This window comes from Syngnathus acus, chromosome 12 (assembly GCF_901709675.1).
Source record: "Syngnathus acus chromosome 12, fSynAcu1.2, whole genome shotgun sequence".
Lineage (NCBI taxonomy): Eukaryota > Metazoa > Chordata > Actinopteri > Syngnathiformes > Syngnathidae > Syngnathus > Syngnathus acus.
The window spans coordinates 8478349-8496605 of record NC_051097.1 but is presented as its reverse complement, the minus strand read 5'-3'; the positions used below and the strand labels follow the sequence as shown (position 1 = coordinate 8496605).

At 41.4% G+C, this 18257-nt stretch overlaps 2 protein-coding genes across 3 annotated transcripts; both read right to left on the bottom strand.

Moving 5' to 3' along the window:
- Nucleotides 1–59: 59 nt before the first annotated feature.
- Nucleotides 60–13924, bottom strand: pnpla7a (patatin-like phospholipase domain containing 7a). Its single transcript, XM_037265041.1, has 37 exons — nucleotides 13724–13924; nucleotides 13465–13508; nucleotides 13337–13391; nucleotides 12729–12812; nucleotides 12408–12495; nucleotides 12240–12322; nucleotides 12057–12166; nucleotides 11837–11977; nucleotides 11607–11766; nucleotides 11429–11509; nucleotides 10907–11035; nucleotides 10753–10833; nucleotides 10078–10207; nucleotides 9924–9995; nucleotides 9765–9838; nucleotides 9534–9689; nucleotides 9368–9445; nucleotides 9066–9271; nucleotides 8858–8989; nucleotides 8615–8738; nucleotides 8077–8190; nucleotides 7910–7976; nucleotides 7663–7812; nucleotides 7316–7379; nucleotides 7071–7239; nucleotides 6026–6208; nucleotides 5823–5941; nucleotides 5583–5739; nucleotides 4767–4883; nucleotides 4606–4675; nucleotides 4382–4498; nucleotides 4136–4284; nucleotides 3880–4032; nucleotides 3666–3785; nucleotides 2837–2921; nucleotides 2300–2415; nucleotides 60–1676 (listed from the first exon to the last, which is right to left on the bottom strand). Exons 1-37 carry the CDS (start codon nucleotides 13733–13735, stop codon nucleotides 1563–1565), a joined length of 4104 nt encoding a protein of 1367 aa, XP_037120936.1. The 5' UTR covers nucleotides 13736–13924; the 3' UTR covers nucleotides 60–1562.
- Nucleotides 13925–14208: 284 nt separating this feature from the next.
- On the bottom strand, nucleotides 14209–18002 carry clic3 (chloride intracellular channel 3). Of its 2 annotated transcripts, none has more exons than XM_037266512.1 (7): nucleotides 17843–18002; nucleotides 17695–17770; nucleotides 16310–16419; nucleotides 15773–15898; nucleotides 15583–15689; nucleotides 15063–15238; nucleotides 14209–14978 (listed from the first exon to the last, which is right to left on the bottom strand). In XM_037266512.1, exons 2-7 carry the CDS (start codon nucleotides 17752–17754, stop codon nucleotides 14814–14816), a joined length of 744 nt encoding a protein of 247 aa, XP_037122407.1. In that variant the 5' UTR covers nucleotides 17755–17770; nucleotides 17843–18002; the 3' UTR covers nucleotides 14209–14813. The 2 variants fall into 2 exon arrangements, with proteins under 2 accessions (XP_037122407.1, XP_037122408.1); XM_037266513.1 differs by having other exon boundaries at nucleotides 17852–17987.
- Between the last annotated feature and the right edge of the window lie 255 nt (nucleotides 18003–18257).

The window sequence follows — 18257 nt, the reverse complement described above, 5'->3', positions numbered from 1 at the left end:
TTTTTATTTGGGTCAAGTCTAGTGAGTGGTCCTATGTTGCCCCCAGTAGCACTGCTGAAAAATTGTGACCGCCTTCATTATTTAAGTAGCAGCTAATATTAAAGGTAAGAAAAAAGTTTTAAAATGATTTGTTAGTCTAATTTTTGAATCTCACAAACAAAAAACTTCTATCCACTGTAGCTAGCATCAGATGTGGTTTCCAAGGTTGGATTTTCCTAAGATCGCACAATTTGAAAAAAGAAAAAAAAAATTAAGGTGTCTTTGGTTAAAGGCACCTCTACATTCACATAAAAGTTCAAAACTTGAACCGTGGTCATGAAGGATATCAATGCAAAGACGTCAGCAAAAAGTATGAGACGATTTGCTTTTTTTGGGGAGGGGACGACATTTTTGCACTATGCAATCTAAACGAGAGTCGGGTATTAGCGAAATTGTGCATGATGAAGCTGGAGATCTATCAAAATTAAGGCATAGTGATTTGGCTTTTAGATTTTGCAACTACTATCCACGACTGACACATATGAACGGGCTGCAAAAGGTTGCAACGACTTCTACCTTTGTTTAAAGTTAAGTTTTGATATTTTATTTTACATGTCTTAACTTATTTATTAACCTACACAAAATGTATGCATGTTACTTAAAAAAATTGCACGTAGTTCATATAGAATTTATGACCACCTCAGTTTGACTAAGCATTGACGCAACAAGGTGTGGCCACTGTACCTTCCTCACTATAAAAGGCATTTAATGAATACGTTAGTGATGAAACATTTACATACATTTGTCACCGCGCTACGTGAACAAAGGATTGCAAGTTACATTTAAACGATTAAATGATTGATGACTGTGACGACAAATGCTTTTTTTTTTTTTTTTTTTTAAATGTAACAGCGTTTGATATGAAAAAATAAATCAATATTTGCATTGATGTGCATATCTGGACTGATGGGTCTATTTGTTCTCTGTACGGTGCTGTTGGTCGGGGGGGTAACAATAAATCTCGCAAGGCAAGTAGAGGCGACACAGGCCCATCAAAAACAGTCAAGTATATCTAAAGCTTTTTTTTTTTTTTTTACAGTAACATTGTCTAAACAGAAAAAGCTTGGAAGCAAAAAGGCATTCTGTATTATGCCTTTTAAACTCATAATACATAATCCAAAGTGTATTAAAAGGCAACAGCTAGGCTTTTTTGATGGTTGAATTCGGAGATGAAAAAAAGTAGGCATTGTGGCGGTTTTTTTTTTGTCCAACCTTTCTGCTAATGTACAGAATTAATTATTATTTTTAACAAATTTGCTATATAATCATGACTGTTCAATTTTTCCCATATTTTCAGTGTGCCCCTAATATTCCTTCATACAAACTGACCCGAAAGCACTTTTGTAATTGCTTCGCTTCTTCACTGATGCGATCCATTTAAAGCTCTCAATATGAGAAATGATGATGGTTGGGAATGAGCGGGACTAGAAGATGAATGAAGGTTAATCTTAGAGAGCCACGTGGTAAAGATGGGATGTAATAGAGGCCAACGGTGGTCTAATGTCCCTTCGTTATTGCACTTATCACTTGGGGGAACGTTTGGAAAGTACTTCCTGGTCGGCTGAGATGTTCAGTGAGTGTTCGTGGCCGGAGACTGCATCCACACGACGGATACTTCTTTCGTCCAGTTCTTCATCCTGAGGGTTGCAAGGATGTTCATTAAGAGAATGTGTCAACACAAAATAAGACAAATTTGTTGAATTGGAATCGTATTGCATGTCCTATTGATGGTTATTTCAACATGTCCTTTAATTTAATTATTACTAATTATCAATTTTGTAATGATACATCAATATAATTTTGAAAAGTCAAAGGAAATAATAAACCTATGATACCATTTTGAAAATGTCACAGAAATGGAATGGTCTGAGGTGCAGCACTTTTTTAACATTGACGTGACTAAAATTGTAATATTAATTGAATAAAGTCATATCATAAAAACATAGTAGTAACAGAAATATGACTCACAAGGGGGTCAAGAATCTATATTAAAAAAATATCTGAATACAAAAAAGAAATCAAAATAAGTGCTAAGCTACAAAATAAGACGTAACTCAAAATATTATGAATAATTTTGATTTGGCCTCACCTTATTTTTCTTCCCGCATAAGGCTGAGCTCACTCACTCAAAAGAAACAAAACACTTTCTGTTTTAACCTAAACCACTTGTTGTCGAGTGTGCCTGACATGAGTGAAAATGTGACTCAGCAGTTGTGGTGCTTGCAAGAGATCACCCGCCCGCGCGACCAAAGGCCCACACCGTGTCGGCAGTCTCCTCCCCTTCAGTATGCTCTCCATAGTGACCGTATAGCTCCAGGTCAGACAGTGCGCTCTCCACTGCCTCCTCGTCATAGTCAGTGTGGTAGTCTGACTCCTCTGACGGGGGAGAGTGGTGAGGACAAGAGGGGGGGAAAAAAATAAAATAAATCACATTGTGGGGCTGTCGGGGAAGCGTGGAAGAAGGGAGACAGATGGAAGTGGGCGTGCGAGTGGCGAGGTCGGAAGAGCAAATAGAGAAACAATCCGTGATTGGATGAATGCACACACCGTTACTGCAAATATGTCACTTATCGCTTTTTGCTTCATTCGGAAATTCTGCGGAAAGTTTGAGTTTGTGTGTTTAATGCAAAAAGCAAGCAGTGACTGAATCAAGCACAACAATAGAAAAAAAGGAGGAAACCAAGTTAGAGAATTGCACCAGCATGCATGTATGTGTACTATGAGTGTACTTGCGCATGCTGAAATAATAAAAAGATGACTTCACAAATAATGTGCGTGTGTGTCTGTGTGGTTTTACCATCCACCAGGGCGGGTTTGACCGGCTCAATGCGAGACACGATTTCAGCCAAGTCGGTGAAAGAAGCGTTGGGGCATGTCACTACCTAATAGGCACAAAGACAACCTCAGTGAATGGGGAAAGAAACATACATCACTTGTATATTCAATTTGCGACGCCTGTTATACTTCCGTTTTCACTCTGCGCTGGCAAATGCAAAGCAAGATGACTTTTCTTGACAAATAGTACAAAGCGTGGCTACGCCATCATATGTGGCGCTCGTTTCCCCAGGAGAGATACACGAGCCTCATTAAGCGCATATGTGGGCCGGCTATTGTTTGTTGCAGAAAGACAGAAAGAAAACACAATTGATATATACAAAACATTCTCAAGGTTGATTGTTTCCAAGCTTGCATTTCTGCTTTCAATAATGTAGCAGTAGTGATGACAAGATGAGGCTCTTATTTATTTTTGAGGCATCAGAAGAAGGCGTCATAATATTTCAGGCCGACTAGACATTTATAATGAACAAGTGTATTTTTGGTGCTGTCTGATAAGCAGGTCAGATAACAACATTGCGATTAGTGATATAAAGCCACAGTGAGCCCAAAGCTGGAAAGCCGTGACGCACTTTTGGCACAAAACAGAGTGCGGCATAAAAGCTGATTACGGTTGGTCTGGGAATGATGGAAAAAAGCCAATTATTGATGGAACGCTTCATCAAAATGTCAAGTCTGCTTTGTCGTGCCGGGACTCTGTATTAAAGCGCAGCACTGAAAAATCCCGCCGTGTCTAAAGGATTGTGATGTAAGACGCAGACCGAAGGCCAAGTGACCAAGCGGGTGCTTACATTGTTCTTGCATTGCGTGTTGTGAAATTCCTCTTGGTGTCTGTCTTTCAGCATTTTGTCCACAACTCCACTGCGAGTCCACACGTCAAACACAGTTTTGCCGTGCTGGTATCCCACCTCCTAACAAGACATACGTGTATAGATGTGAGTTTTCTATTTTTTTTAAATGATAGAATTAAAACAATACATGATGATGGCGTTCACATAAACATACAGCGATCTCGTCGAACTTCCCAAACTCCAGCGTCCGATATCTGTCGATGGGCGGTCGGATATACTCGCAGTAGTCGCTGTTCTTCACCGACTCGAGGTGTCGAACGCAGCACACGTAGGCCAAGCGGGTTTGGATCTCCGCCATGTTCAACACCTGAGCACATGCACGAGGGAGAAACCCCCCCAGAAATTATACTCGCTAAAGCCAAGGTCAAGTTACCTTGTACGATATATTAATTTTGAATCAATGCCTTTACCTTGACTTTCTCTGCCAGGGGATTGAGGCGTTTCCATAGCAGCCACCAGCCAGAAAGCGAGTCGCCGTAATTAGTGAGGTTAGTTTCATCGCGGCTGCCCACGTCTATAGCGATCACCACTTTGGCCCCCATGGAGCGTGCCACATCAGCTGGCAGTGTTGAAAAAATTTAAAAAAATAAAGTTGAAAGTTGAATAAGTCTTTGACAAGATAAAAAATACAAAATTAGGCAGCTATAAAGAAAGACCTGGCAGGTTGTTGATGTACCCTCCATCCATAAGGAGGTGTCCATCTTTCGGGTCACAGAGAGGAGGCAGATACCCCGAAAGGGACATGCTGGCACGAACATACCTCCAAAGAGAACCTCAAACGGCAAACACCAACAATCTTGCTATGATGTCTTTACAGCAACGAGTAAGAGATATTTTTAATAAAGCACTTTTGATGTTCATCAGGAGTACGTGCGCCTACCATCAGTGTGCACTCGCATTGCAGAGGCAGTAATGTCAGCTGTGATATTGAAGTATGGTATCCAAAGGTCCTGCGTACATAAATACATAAACAGGTAACAGATTTAAAGGCTTACTCATTCTCCTCCTTTCTTCAATTCCATTGGAATCACCTCATCTCACCTCAATTTGCTTGCTCTTGAAGACATTGCTGATACTGGAGTTGAAGGCCGCGCCAGAAAACATAGACGTGACCGGGTATGTTAAATCGAGAACCTTCTTGAATACTGAAGTCATTTCCTGCGGCGAGAGAGAGTGAAAATTAGGTTTGCTTTCTTCCTTATACGGAATAAAAACAGCATTTGACCAAGCCGAGTGCTTCCGCTGAAGATAATGTAGAATCGGCCAGATTGTTAATGGCGTTTTTTTTTTCTCATTTTTATTTCCTCTACCAGATGCACACAGCATCTCACTGTTGGGCTTTTGGACTATCATTACGCGCATAAACAAAGTATTCATTCGGCGTTTGAGATTAAACGATTCCCTGTTTCAGTCACCTTCACAAAGAGCCACCACTGTCAATGACATGTTGAACGCGACGAAACAAGAACAAATGTAAAACCACTTCAAATAATTCTAAAAGAGGAATAGGAGGAGCCGAATATTAATGTGCTCATCCAACCCACATAAATAAAGTGTTTTCATGGAGATGACTTCAAGTATGACATCAAGGGAGAAATCCCCAAGCGCTGCAAGCATGACGCAAATTCCTGAGGACGATGTGATCAGCATCAAAGTTTCACCATAAGCTAATTCATTCCGGCGTCTTTTCTTAATGAGGATGGAAATGGGTTTTTAAATTGCCTTTTGATGATATCTGGAATATGATTTGTGATGCTCTCCGGTGGTATGATTAAAATACGGCTTTGAATACATGACGGGGATCCTCAAATGTAAATAAGGGAGCTCGTGGTTTAGAACAGTCACGACAATTTTCACCATTGCCCATTCTCGTGCTCTCATCCTCATGCGGCTGTGGCTGCGGTCCTCGGCGTAGAGCGCCCCCAACAGGGAACCTATAGAAGTGCCGCCGACGAGGTCGACTGGGATGCCGGCTTCGCAGAGGGCTCGCACGATCCCCACCTGGGAACAACCTCTATAAAAAAAAGGGCACAGACATGTAAGGCCTGAAAATTTAACATTGACAAGTCGGTATTTGTACGATATCTCGAGTTTTACCTGGCCCCGCCTCCACCCAGGACGAGGGCAATGCCGTTACCAGTGAGGACTCGGGCCAATCGGGAGAAATCTGAGTGGCGGTCCGCCGGCTTCTCAAACACACGCTGATACAGCTCCAACTTAAAAAAAAAAAAAAAAGATTGGCAGAATTAGACTATAAAAGATGTTGGAGGATGACTTCTGTATAAAGCATTCCCTCCCACCAGCTTGGGCAGGCTCCTCTTAGAGAAAACCCGTCGTGGACATGATAGATGGAGGTGTCTGGAGATCCAGCTACGCATGTTAAGCCAGTCCACGGTGCCCTTGGGAGGGGGGCCATCTTCTTTGTGCAGCAGCACCAGCTGCTTCTGGGCGCGCACGGCACTTGCTTCCAGCATGCGTTCCAGCTAGAGGGACACCATTAACATTTTACAGGCGCCGCAGTGCACACATGCGTGGAATAATGACAAGTGAATGTTTGCGGGTAAAGACAGAAGGTGTCTGAATTGAAGGAAAAGTAGTAATTGCACAGGTGTTATCTGGAACTCGATGTTTTGAAGGCAAGATGTTGTGCGTGTATGTGTGTTCCTGCAAGATCAAACCCTCAGCTGTGACTCATTCTGTGCCCCAGCAAATATTGATCCTTCTTTCCGTTTCTTGTTAAATGTGGACACATTCCTTTATTTCTGTTTGCCCATTGTCCTCCCCTGAGAAAGCAATTATTTCTCCATCCGCTGGACGGTCACTTCCTGCCTCTACCCTTTTCTTAATATCCATCTGCTGTTACCTTATATGCCCAAGGGTCAAATGCAAACAGAATGCTGTTACAATGGCTAAATACCTTGGGATGTTTTGTTTTTTTTATCCCAGGGATCTGAAGTTTGTTTTTCAAGTCGAGTCAATTTTTTTTAAATAGCCCGAAATTGGAGAAGAATCTCAAAGGCCTTCACATGCCTACAGCTGACCAATTTTAAACAAGAACACTTAATCACGGTGTTAAACGCGCTAGCCTTGTCAGTCTTGGGTTATCTTAGCAATTACCAAAGCTTCTTCATCTTTCTTTGTCATCCCTTTGTGAGCTCGATACTTTTTAAGATGCGTATCTTATTTTGCTATGTTTACTGACTCAGGAGCAAGTCTGCAATGTGTTTTGCCAAACTCGTAGCCATCGAAGATTGTTGGTAGCTAGCTAGCTAGTTGGTTGCAGTCTAAGTAGCACTGAGCTTGCCTTGAGCAAGTTCGTTTCAGTCTCACGGATCAATCTCTCACCTCTCCGACGGCAGGATCCTGCTCGCCCAGGCCCACAATGATGATGCAGTCGGCCTGACGGATGCAACGCTGGGTCCAAGGAGTTAGCGTGTAATCTGTTTGGTAGAGAACTATCCGATGGATGTCTTCCTGTTGGCCCAACCAGCTGGACAGACGATATTCATGAACACTGTGGTGGGAAAGATGCAGGACATGGAGTAAGATTACTGGACGAACTTAAAAAGTGTCATTTAAAATAAAAATACCTGTCTAGTGCTGCAGCTCCAAGGCGTTGCTTAATTATATCACTGGTCAATAGAAGAGTGGGACCTGAATGTGAAAGCGGTAACTGGGGCGTCACATTTTATACTTCAGCACCGACCTTCTGTTTGATTTATTACAAAGTAGCTCCTCTTATCGATGTCCTTTATTTTTGTCCTGTGAGAAACTTTGTCGAGAACAACCCTGTCACCGAGCCTTACAATCAATCAATTTAACAATCTTTTGAATGACATCTTCATAAGCTCAAAAGTAAACAGGATATTGAACATTCATCAAGCAGAAAAGGTCAAATCCAGCAAAGTCGGAGCTTCCATATAATATTTATTTGTACCTATTGCGAGGAGTGCATGCTGCAACTCCAGAGTAAAGGTGGTGAGCGGCACCTCCTCGGAGACGGGCAGGACGGTCACTGTGGAGAGGTTGGAGGCCTGGTTGCCTGCGTCCCATTTACTGCCCGGGGTGTGCAGTGCCAAATTGCGACCTGGGGGAACAGAGTCCATGTTATTGATTACTGAACAGTTTTTTTTTCTTTTTCTTTTTAGTCAATCACGAATAAACACTGTAAAAAGTGCACACACCAGTGAGAGGGAGATTAACCTGCTGGAGGATCTTCTGTCCAAGCAAGTGGATGAGTCTGGTGACGACCTGCGATGCAAAAACATTGTTTTGAGGCAAATCTGAGATGGTGTATGTATGACATAGAGGAGAACGTGAATGATCTAAAGTTCCAAGGCCTTCGGGCTACCTGCGGGAACTTCCTCTTAATGGAGCTGAGGGCGCCCTCGGGCAGTTTGGCGAGCTCGGAGTCCCGTACGGCGTGGACGGTGGTGGCTCTGTTTTGATGGGTTAGGGCCTCCACCTGAAAACGGCAGAATTTTAAATCAAAAGATGGAAAAAACTTTTTATATGTCACCCCCATGTACTCGGGGGTAATTTTATCTTCATAATTAGTGATTGGAAAGCAACAGAGTGGTGTGAAACATAACTCCTACAAAAATGACCTCCTGGTAACCGTAACCATAGCATCCTTCGGCTCAGGTATTATTAGAACGATCATGTCAGAAAGACAAAAATATACCTATGCATTAATTAATGCTGACAAGATGTGAACTAATTATACACTGCACACCCACATACCAAGTTATAAGAATAATGCAGGTATGGAGAAAACAACCCTGCAACAAACCTTCAATTATTACGATTAATTGTATTTTGCTTATTAAAGTGTCGTTACTAGGGGGAAAAAAAAAAAAAAAAAACAATGATAAGATTTTGGCCTTTACCACTCCAATCAGGTCACCGCGGCCGTACTCTCCTATCAGTTCCTTCTTGCCATCCTCCTTCATGATTACAGAGCGCAGTCGTCCACTGAGCACAATAAAAGTGCTGTCGGATTTCTCGCCCTGCCTGGAATATACGCTTCCATTAACAGCAATTCAACATAACAAGTTTGAGAAGTGTTCATCTTTACGGAAAGGGACGGCCAGATGGCAGGAAGGTATTAAGCGCAACTTTGCTCCAAGTACCTGTAGACAGCCCTGCCGGCTTCCACGGCCATCCAATCGAGTGCAAAGTCAATCTGTCTGACAAACGATGACATCCTCTTCACCACCGTGTGAGCGACGTTTAGTACTACTTTGGGCTCCGCACGCATTATCCTGGGGAGAAAAAAAAAACACGGTTATATCAAGCATGTTATTTACACATACAAACAAAGCAACGTAATCCACTAACTCGTAAAAATGGGTTTTGGAAATGGAGAGGAAGCTGCAATCACGCTGAGCTCGGACAGTAAATATGAGGGGCTCGCCAGTCAGGACAGCAAGCTGACCCACGAGCTCTCCAGGGTGCGTCACAAAAAGACGCGTGTCCTCTTCACGGTCGATCATCCTCTGGTAAACATGGAGTAGGCCTGAAATAACAAACTGGATGCTCACTTCCTGAAAAGAAAAAAAAAAAAGAGCAGAGGGCAGAAAAGTGATTTGTTTGTTTTATATATGTTTTTATGAAAAAATAAGCCATTTAATGACAGTCACCTGATCTCCTTGACGAGCCACAACCGAACCAGCTTTTACTTGGTGGAGGGTCACTCTTCCCTCGAGAAGGCTGGGATCCTGCAAACAATATACACGATACATCTGGGATCAAATTCAAACAACAAAAGATAAAACAAGCAAAAAAAAAAACATGTTAGATAAAAACCTGCAACTGGATGATCACGAGCAGGTCTTTTTTAGCAGCCTGGAAGATTGAACCGCTCTTGCTAAGGTGGATGTTGTCAGACTGCCCCCCGTTGTCCGTGTAGTGAAACACCTCAGAGGGCGTATGCTGCATGGTCACACTCTTCTTCAGGCTGGACTGCACGTGCGGAGGCAATGTCGATGAAAAATGGCAGCATTGATAAAAGCGAGCTCATCTTTAGTTTATTTTTACCTTCTGACTGGCAGGACTGGGCGGAGGCTCATCGATGTTGACTCGAGCCCGTTCGCACGCCATTGTCATGTCGCCTGTAACCAGTAATGTGATGAGTACCTGCGCAATCTTCTCTTAATGACCGATTGAGTTATCACCCCAAGTTTAACAGTGATCAACCTGCGCTGTCGGGGGGCAATGAGATGGATCGCTGCTTCCTGTGGCTGTTCGAAGGACTGTCCTTTACGCCATCTGCTTCACATAAAGCAAGACAGTTTTGGATCCTGCTGAACACCAGTAAAAGAGATGAAATCAATGTGTGTGTGTGTGTGACCTGTCTCCGTAGGGCTCTCCATGCTCCCCACAGCTACCTCATCTTGGAAGTGCAAACGGCGAGAGGTCTTGCCAGACATTGCCTCACTCGCCGCCATGTTCACATTGGACAAAGGCACTGCGTGGCTTTCCTTTCAATTCAACAACAAAACAGTCCAATAAAATATGCATCGAGACGACATAAATAAGCGTTTCTGGTTTCATGAAGGGTATTTATTTGCCGTTTAAAATACACAACTGCCTTTTTTTTAACCCTAATTCTGGAGGATTATTAATTCAAAAGTGTCATAGTGTAACCTCTGCTTGTGAGACACGTTTTTAGACTTGGGCTGAGGTGTGATTTATATTTAATAGCACATCTACTGTAATATATTTTAACGCCTTTAGCAATTGGCCCTTTCAAGTATTCTCTTATGAAAGATATTTCTGGTCGTAAAGTTTCCTCTGAAGGGGTGCTCGTGGTTTATTCGTTTTGACCCGTATGAAGGACAGTGTTATGATGCTGCGCTTAATGTTGTGTGAAATTAGCTTGCATGTGCAGGACAGAGGGTTTATGTCACTTTCTGTAAATGTGCACGGATGGTTTCCTTGCCAGCAGCTGCTAATGTCAGTGGCTCTGCATCAGAGAGTACAGAAAATACACAAGTAAATGCATACTAATCATCCTCCCTCCTACCGGATTGAACAGCTCGGTGGTCAGGCCCAGGTAGTTATGTAATGCCAAGAAGGTGACCCTTTGGAGTCGCACCATGATGATCTGAAAACACACAATATTTTCTTTTATTCACAGTAAAAGGATTTTGAGCAATAACACACTGAGACCACGTTACCTGAATGACGCGCACAAGTGTCTCAGGGTATTTCTTGAACACAGACTCAAAGGCGGATGCAGGTAAACGCAAGATGGTGGAGCGTGTGGCTGCACGAGCGGAAACAGTCTTGTAAGGAGCTGGAAAACCCTGAATAAGGAAAAAGGAGTCAAATGTGATTTTTTTAAAATATATTTCATTGGATGATAAGTACTTAGTAATAAAGAATGGAAGTTAGCGAAAAATGACCGTGTGGCCATGGTAGCATATTAAGGGAGAAAGATACAATGCAATGCCAAAATTAATTGCTGCATAACATAACCTACTGGATAATTGAAAACTAATTATTCACGCCCATCCTTTGTACCTAGTTTAATCTTCCAATTTGGACCAATCAGAAAAGACATTGAGAGAAGGAAATTAGATTAGGCCATTTCATTTGCATGGATGAGGATGGAGAAATATATCAATGAACTCCTTGACTCAAAGGAGAGAGCAGACACAGACAGATAAGAGGAGTGACTGTGATATGAAGTCACTCGCCGTGATGATGTCCAGAATACTGAGCAAGCTGTGTACGCTGTCGCCAGGAAGAACATCCTTCACTGCCACCTCTGTGCCGTCCTACAAGGCAGAAAAAAAAAAAAAAAAAAGAGATTTGTTTTCTGTGATGTTGCTAAAAACAAGGGCAAAAAAATATTTATTTTTTTCGTAATCCTACATTTTCAAAGATACAGAGCTCAAGTCGTCCATCCTGGACCACATAGATGCTGTCGTCGTCATCTCCGGGTTTGAAAAGACCCTCGCCCTCCTGCAGCTCAACAAACACCATGTGGCGACACAGCTCGAGGAAGAGGGGTTTGTCAAAGTGTCCCAACACCCTACAAAAAACACAGCAACGTTGTTGAATGCCCTCTAGAGTTGCGCAAAAACATTTCATCAGACCCCCACCTGACATTCTTTAGCATGTAGAGAACCTCGGACGGCAGATTGGAGCTTTGGACGTCGAACTCGGTCAGGTCGGCCTCCAGCAGAGAAGGTGGCGGTTCTTTAGGCTGAAGAGTCGGAGGATCCTTACGGATGCGAAGGATTCTGTTCAGAGGAACACGGGGTTCATTTAGCAAACTCGACCGCACACATTCGGAAAATGCTTTTTTTCTTTGGGCCATACTTGCGAGCAATGCTAAGAACTTTGGTTCTTTTGCGCACTCGCTGCGGTTGCTTTGATACTGAGGTAGATGACGATGAAGTAGATGGAGGAATTGCGGACAAAGTCTGCACCTTTAAAAAAAATATATAACAATTTTAGGATCAAAACCTGAATAAAAGCATTGTCGGACGGAAAAGTGAATACCTTGCGCATTATTTTCCGACCATAGAAGAGCACTTTATCTCGTTTTCTGAAGCGATAATGAGGTACACCAGGCTGCTGTTCACCTAATAAAAAGAGCCCAATCGGGAGAATTGTCAACATTATTGACATTGAGACTTGAAATATCTTCAGTATCAACGTGGGACTCACGAGCGTGCTTGAACCTCCTGTACAAGAAGAGCACCACAATCCCGATCATTGCGACTGCGGCGGCAGCACCTATCAGGACACCAGTGAGCTGGAAGATAAACAATACAGAACTTACTGTACTGTATTTATTTAAGATTTGCTACAAATAAAAAAAGAAAGGCTTCGGCCGCACACTGGCTTGTGATGCAATCAAAACAGAAGTTCAGAATCCTGAAACCAGAAGAGGGCGCTGTTGACTGTTCTCATTTACTTTCAATTTAGTGATAGGAAGGGTCAATGTAAGTTAAGCAAATTTTTATGACACAAAAATGGAAAACTCACCATAGTGGTCTGCATCCTTTCCTCCACAAACTGTTGCACTCGTGCTGTTACTGCTGTGATGTCATTCTTGCCGTGCACCAGCATCTACACACATGAACATTATTAAACAACACAAAGCATTGTGAGAATTGACTAGCCATTATTTTTTATGCTATGATTTTCTTCTCTCAAGGTCCCACTACACAGTGGAACTGTTGTGTAATTTACGAAAAAATGCAGTCCAGCCTGCTTGACTGTTACTCCAGTAATGTTGCATGACCAAATGGAACACACAATCGCCATTTAATGCATTCATTCAGTATCTATTTACGGTCTATGTTTAAGTGACACCTACTGTGTCCGCACATATATCTAATATGTACGTATTAAGATCCAGATTGGAAAGAAGCCTCTGCTTGTGCTTTGTTTTTGTGTCATTTCTGCCATTTACCCTTCCATGACACTTGTGCCACTTGACAAGAAAACGCCGAATTGCAACACTGCAGTCTAGCCACTACTGTCTGGGTCAGAGTCCGGGATGAAAAACGGGAAACGATCCCTGTAGATAGACTTTTGTCCTGTCCTAATTGTGTTGCACATCACAAACTTAAATCAGATGTAAAACTTACTGAACTGGCCCATCCGCAGATGTCTCCATCGTCACCGCCTGCACGGCAATCCATCCTGCATCATATGTCACATGATCAGTCACATGTTTTTGCTTGAAATACTTAATTTATTTACGAGATTGACATACTCGGACAAGAGGAGCATCACGTTGGCGTGGCTTGTTTGTGTGCACTACGAAAACAACATTTTACATGGAATTGAAACACAACGCCAGTCATTGTCAATACTTTAATGCATGTTTGTTATATCGAAATACTATTCGGCATAACAAGTCATACGTTCACATTACGAGATAAACAACGGCAACTCTCCATCACCGAAGCTATGGAACGTTAGCAATAAGAACATTAGCGAGCTAGCTAAGAGCTAACGGTTGAAACTCATACCAGAAGAGGCATTCATGCCGGTGTCAATGAACGAAGTCAAAACGGTATCCGGTAATGTTGTATGTGCGTAGGAGACCACACTTACTTTACAGTGTTTTGTAGCGAGAGTGTGTCAAATTTAGGTCATTGTCAAAACTGGCGATGGACCAAAATTAGCTCGCAGCTAACAAAGTTTTCGATGCGCTGTCACTTGCTTAAGCCCCGCCTATTGTATTGCATTTACCAATGGGCTGGCAGATCTACAGTTGCTATGGTACCATTGAATTGAGTCATCCAATGAGAACAAGCTTGTTCCATGTTTTCATGCGTCGCCAGTAGCAAGTTTAAAATAACCTTAAATCCCTTTATTTCTCTTATTTGATTGTAGTTATTAACCGTCTAAATAAATAAATAAATAAAAAGTCTGCAGTAAATCACAGATTTGATGTAAAATGCTATTTACAAGGTGAGGTGAGGGGGGGGGGGGGGGTGGAGTCAAGCAAGAACTTGTTTTATTCACTTTTTTCTTACATTTTATTTCTAGGGACAGAAAATTGTGAGGAATGGAGACAACAGAATACATATATCAAGAAACTACTGCTCAAAGTAATAACAGTCTTATATATAGGAGGTATTGCTTTCTCTCTAATATGTACAAATATGTTGAGAAAAAGATGCTATGAGATCTAAACCAATGTTACAACATGAGTTAAGCTTATGAGATTTATATTAAAATGTTATTCCTTCATTGCAGTTTACATTGAGTAAATGCCTAATACATACTGTAGATACATTTACAAATAATACGTGATTGCACACTGGCACAGGACATCAATATTCTGTGGCTAAAGGAGTGCTTCTGTGCTCTTTCAAAGGACGCCACAGAAATAACACCATAGGATTTAATAGTCAATGCAGCACGTACATAAGACCTTTAAAAGTAGCTCTGTGGATTTTGAAGATAAATTCTAACCATAATCTTACACGGAGGGTGTCCTGAAAGACATTATACACTTCCTTGTTTCCATTTCTCTGGCTTTTTGTGAATGCCTCTTCAATGATAGGAAGGAAGTGTATATTAACTTTTGGAACACCCTCTTTGTTCATTCTTCTATTTATTAAGATACTTGGCCACAGATTGGTACGCGATGAGGATCTCTACATCCTTTGGGCAACTCATGCGAAACTCCTCCCTTTTGTAGGCGTTGTCCAGGTAACGTTTGAGGCCTTTTAGTTCGGCAGGGATGTCAAAGTCGCGGTACATCTTGCACACCACCTAGTTGAGTTTAACAAAGTAGATGTAAATACCATGAAATAAAATCTTTTTTTTTTCTTTTGTCATATTCATTTTTTTGATCACCTTGACAATGTTGAGTTTGGGAAGCAGGTTGCAGTCAGCCAAAGTGAGCGAGTCTCCATCCAGGTAGGGACGTGTAGATTCTGTAGCGTATGGGTTCTGGTCCAACTCATGAGGCAGCGGTGTCTCCAAGTACATGTTGAGCTTCACCAGGGTTGATAGGAAGTTCTTCTGTAACACTGAAACAAAAATACAGATTTACACTTTGTACTAACATCCACCCTCCAGATATTTGCTGGTCTACACTGTCATCTGGTGGCTGGTATTAAAAAAAGAGGCCTTCATGTGATGCGATCAATTGTACCGAGAAGTCAGATTGACAAGAAGTTTAATAGTTATCACACTTATGTGGCATTACTGGCAACACTTTGCAGGCATCAGAAAAAAAAAAAAAAGATAAATTTGGGCCACCACTATAGCAACAGACATCTGCCATAATCCCCGATGATGCCCCGCAACTAAAATAAAATACATTTTCAGATGATGGAAGACAAATACAATTACACTGTTGCGTTTATCTTACTGTCATTTAATCCAGGGATGGGATTCTTAATATACGCTGAGAATTTACGGAAGATGTCTTCTCCGGCCGACAGGGACTCCTTGTATCGACAGCACAATTTGGGATACCTGCCATCGGAAGGTTAAATGAGAAATCCAATTAATCGTTACACTTGTAGGCATTACGGCCGAGTGAGATGCGGTTGTCTCACTTTGGTGGCGCTAATTTCTCCTCCAGGAACTCCTCAATCTTATTAACGTCTGTTTTGACGTCATCGTTGAAGACCAGGAATGGAGGCTGAGAGCCCGGAGCTAATTTCTTCAACACATCTGGTGCTCTATCAAGGCAACAATTATGATAAAGTTAATTGCTTGTGTTGTTTGGATCATCTTCTATCTCTCTACTGTGTTGTTTGTTCCTTCATTGTTGTGCGTCAACTTGCTGAGGAGGACTGAATGAAATTCCGCAACGTACAAAGACTTCTTCTCCTTGGATTGCAAAATGCTTAGATTTTTTTTTCTAGCCAGAAGATACTCATTCAACAAATTAACCTTCAAGTTTGTATTCTTGCATAATAATAAGTGTACATTTTTTAGTGGTGAACTCATGAGAGGATTGTTTAAATACCTTTTTTAATTGAACCGAATCTATTTGTCCATTTAAGGACCAAAACACCAGTACGGAATTGTGCCGAGAACAGAAAGTATGGTGAGTCAGACATTTTTTTTTTTTTCTAAATGCTGCTTACCTTTTCATGTCGACTGTGGTGAGTAGAAATTTGACCTTTTTTAACCAGAGAATCATGAAGAGTCTCTGAGAGAAAGGACAGTTACCCACACTTTCAGCATCATTGCTGGCCTGGGAGAAGAACATAGATAATCAATTAAAAAATGTTTTTCACCTTATGATGTGAAATGATTCATCCTGGATCTCGTTTTTTTTTTTATATATATACGTATATATAGTATATACCACAAACACCTGGCGTTTGAACAGGGGTGTGTAGACTTTTTATATCCATTGTATTTAGACCACAAATGAAATCAAAGGCATCTCAACACAAGAAGCACTTACCCCTGTCATCAATTACACACCATCAACTGCTGCTAAACCATCAATTAATCAATTATCACACCCGTCCATTAACACAGCGGCAGCACATATAAAGAGCGTTGTTGACGAGCCATAAATTAAGATGTGCTGGCATCACTTATGCTAGCAGCATATTAAGTGTATTGCTTATAAATAAAATGTGTTTCTAAGAATTCCTAGAGTTGCCTTGCAACCACAATGAGATTTTTTTTTTTTTTATTTATAAATCTGGCAGCATTTCAATGAATTTTTATTGCTTCAACCATAACCATTAGCGTGTGCCAGGAATGAGCCCAAACACATTTGGATACAAATGTACTTTAATTACAGGGTATCCGACTTTAATAGTCGATTGATCTTTGTTGCATTCAAAAAATTATTAAAATTCTGAAAATAATTACACATTGATGAATAAAATATAAATGCATAAAAAAATATTTTGACAAGTTGAAAAAAATATATAATATATATTTTAATAAGTCGGGCAAGGACCATTTTTAATCCTTTACCTTCAACAGTTACAACTTGAAACATTTCTTAAATAATCGCAACCATCACATTGGAATCCAAAAGGCCTTGACATTTTCCTTGGCGGAGGTAGCAACAAAAAAAAAGTTTTGAAATGGCACGCCAGCCTCAAAGTGGCTTCTGGCTTGTGCATCTGACCAAAATGTGATTACATCTTGCTTAGCAGGCTCGGCTCACGCTGTCGCGACTCCAAAGTGTGCGGAATTTCAAGTGGAGGGACTACACACCCACATTACGACAAAATCAAATGCAATAAAGTTATTAAGTTTGTTGTTGCTTCAAAACAACTCAATTAAACAATTAAAGCAAAGCTGTAAAGCAGTTTGTGTTCTTTAAGCTTATGTTTTAAACCAAAGTATCATGTTATTTGGTGGGTCCCATTAATCTACCAGAATTATTTTTTAAAGCAATATTTGTCTTTTCAGAACGAAATGTCATAAATGTGTCATTTCAAATGTCATTTTCGATGCATTTTTTGCAAGAAAATTTGAAAATACCAATGACGGGCCTCACCTTGACAAACAGCTCAATGTTGGGATTGTCATTGTTTCTGTCCTCCCTTTTTTGGGCCATTTATCCCTTCTCGTTCCTGCAGGGATAGCATATTTTAAATTTGCTTCTGCAAAAATCCTTGCAAGATTTGATGAAGTGTTGTACTCACAGTGGACGTTGCTTGCTCTCGCCGCTGGTTGCTCTTTCGTTTGATTTGACTCCACTTGTAGTGTTTTCGTGGTAACGTTCAGCCTCTGTCTACTTCTTCCTGTCGTCTGTGCGCTGCTGGTATTCGGTTGGTGGCAAACCACACCTGACAATCCACAGCTCCTCCCAGTGATACCTGTGTGACCTGTAAATCTTGTTCTCTCCTTTCGACCTCGTAGCATATTCAGCAAAAAAAAAAAAAAGGCTCACTCTGTACTTTCTTTAATTGTTTGTTGTACAACCCTTAACAGCGTCCAGGACCAAAGTGCAAAATTCCCCAAAAAGAATTTCGCCAATGTGTCATGATGGCCTCCATTTTGTACAATGCTTGTCGTATAACTTTGCAGGTGAGTTGGAGCCAATCCCAGCAGACTGGA

Bases quoted from the DNA above. Each gene is read 5' to 3' on its own strand.
- pnpla7a (XM_037265041.1), bottom strand. The intron at 9,446-9,533 runs GTTTTTATCTAA...TATTGTTTGCAG, and splicing joins TCGTGATCATCCAGTTGCAG to GATCCCAGCCTTCTCGAGGG. The intron at 5,942-6,025 runs GTGGGAGGGAAT...TTTTTTTTTAAG, and splicing joins AGAGGAGCCTGCCCAAGCTG to TTGGAGCTGTATCAGCGTGT.
- clic3 (XM_037266512.1), bottom strand. From the start codon at position 17,754: ATGGCCCAAAAAAGGGAGGACAGAAACAATGACAATCCCAACATTGAG. The intron at 16,420-17,694 runs GTGAGGCCCGTC...TTCTTCTCCCAG, and splicing joins ACATTGAGCTGTTTGTCAAG to GCCAGCAATGATGCTGAAAG. The intron at 15,899-16,309 runs GTAAGCAGCATT...TTGCCTTGATAG, and splicing joins ACCACAGTCGACATGAAAAG to AGCACCAGATGTGTTGAAGA.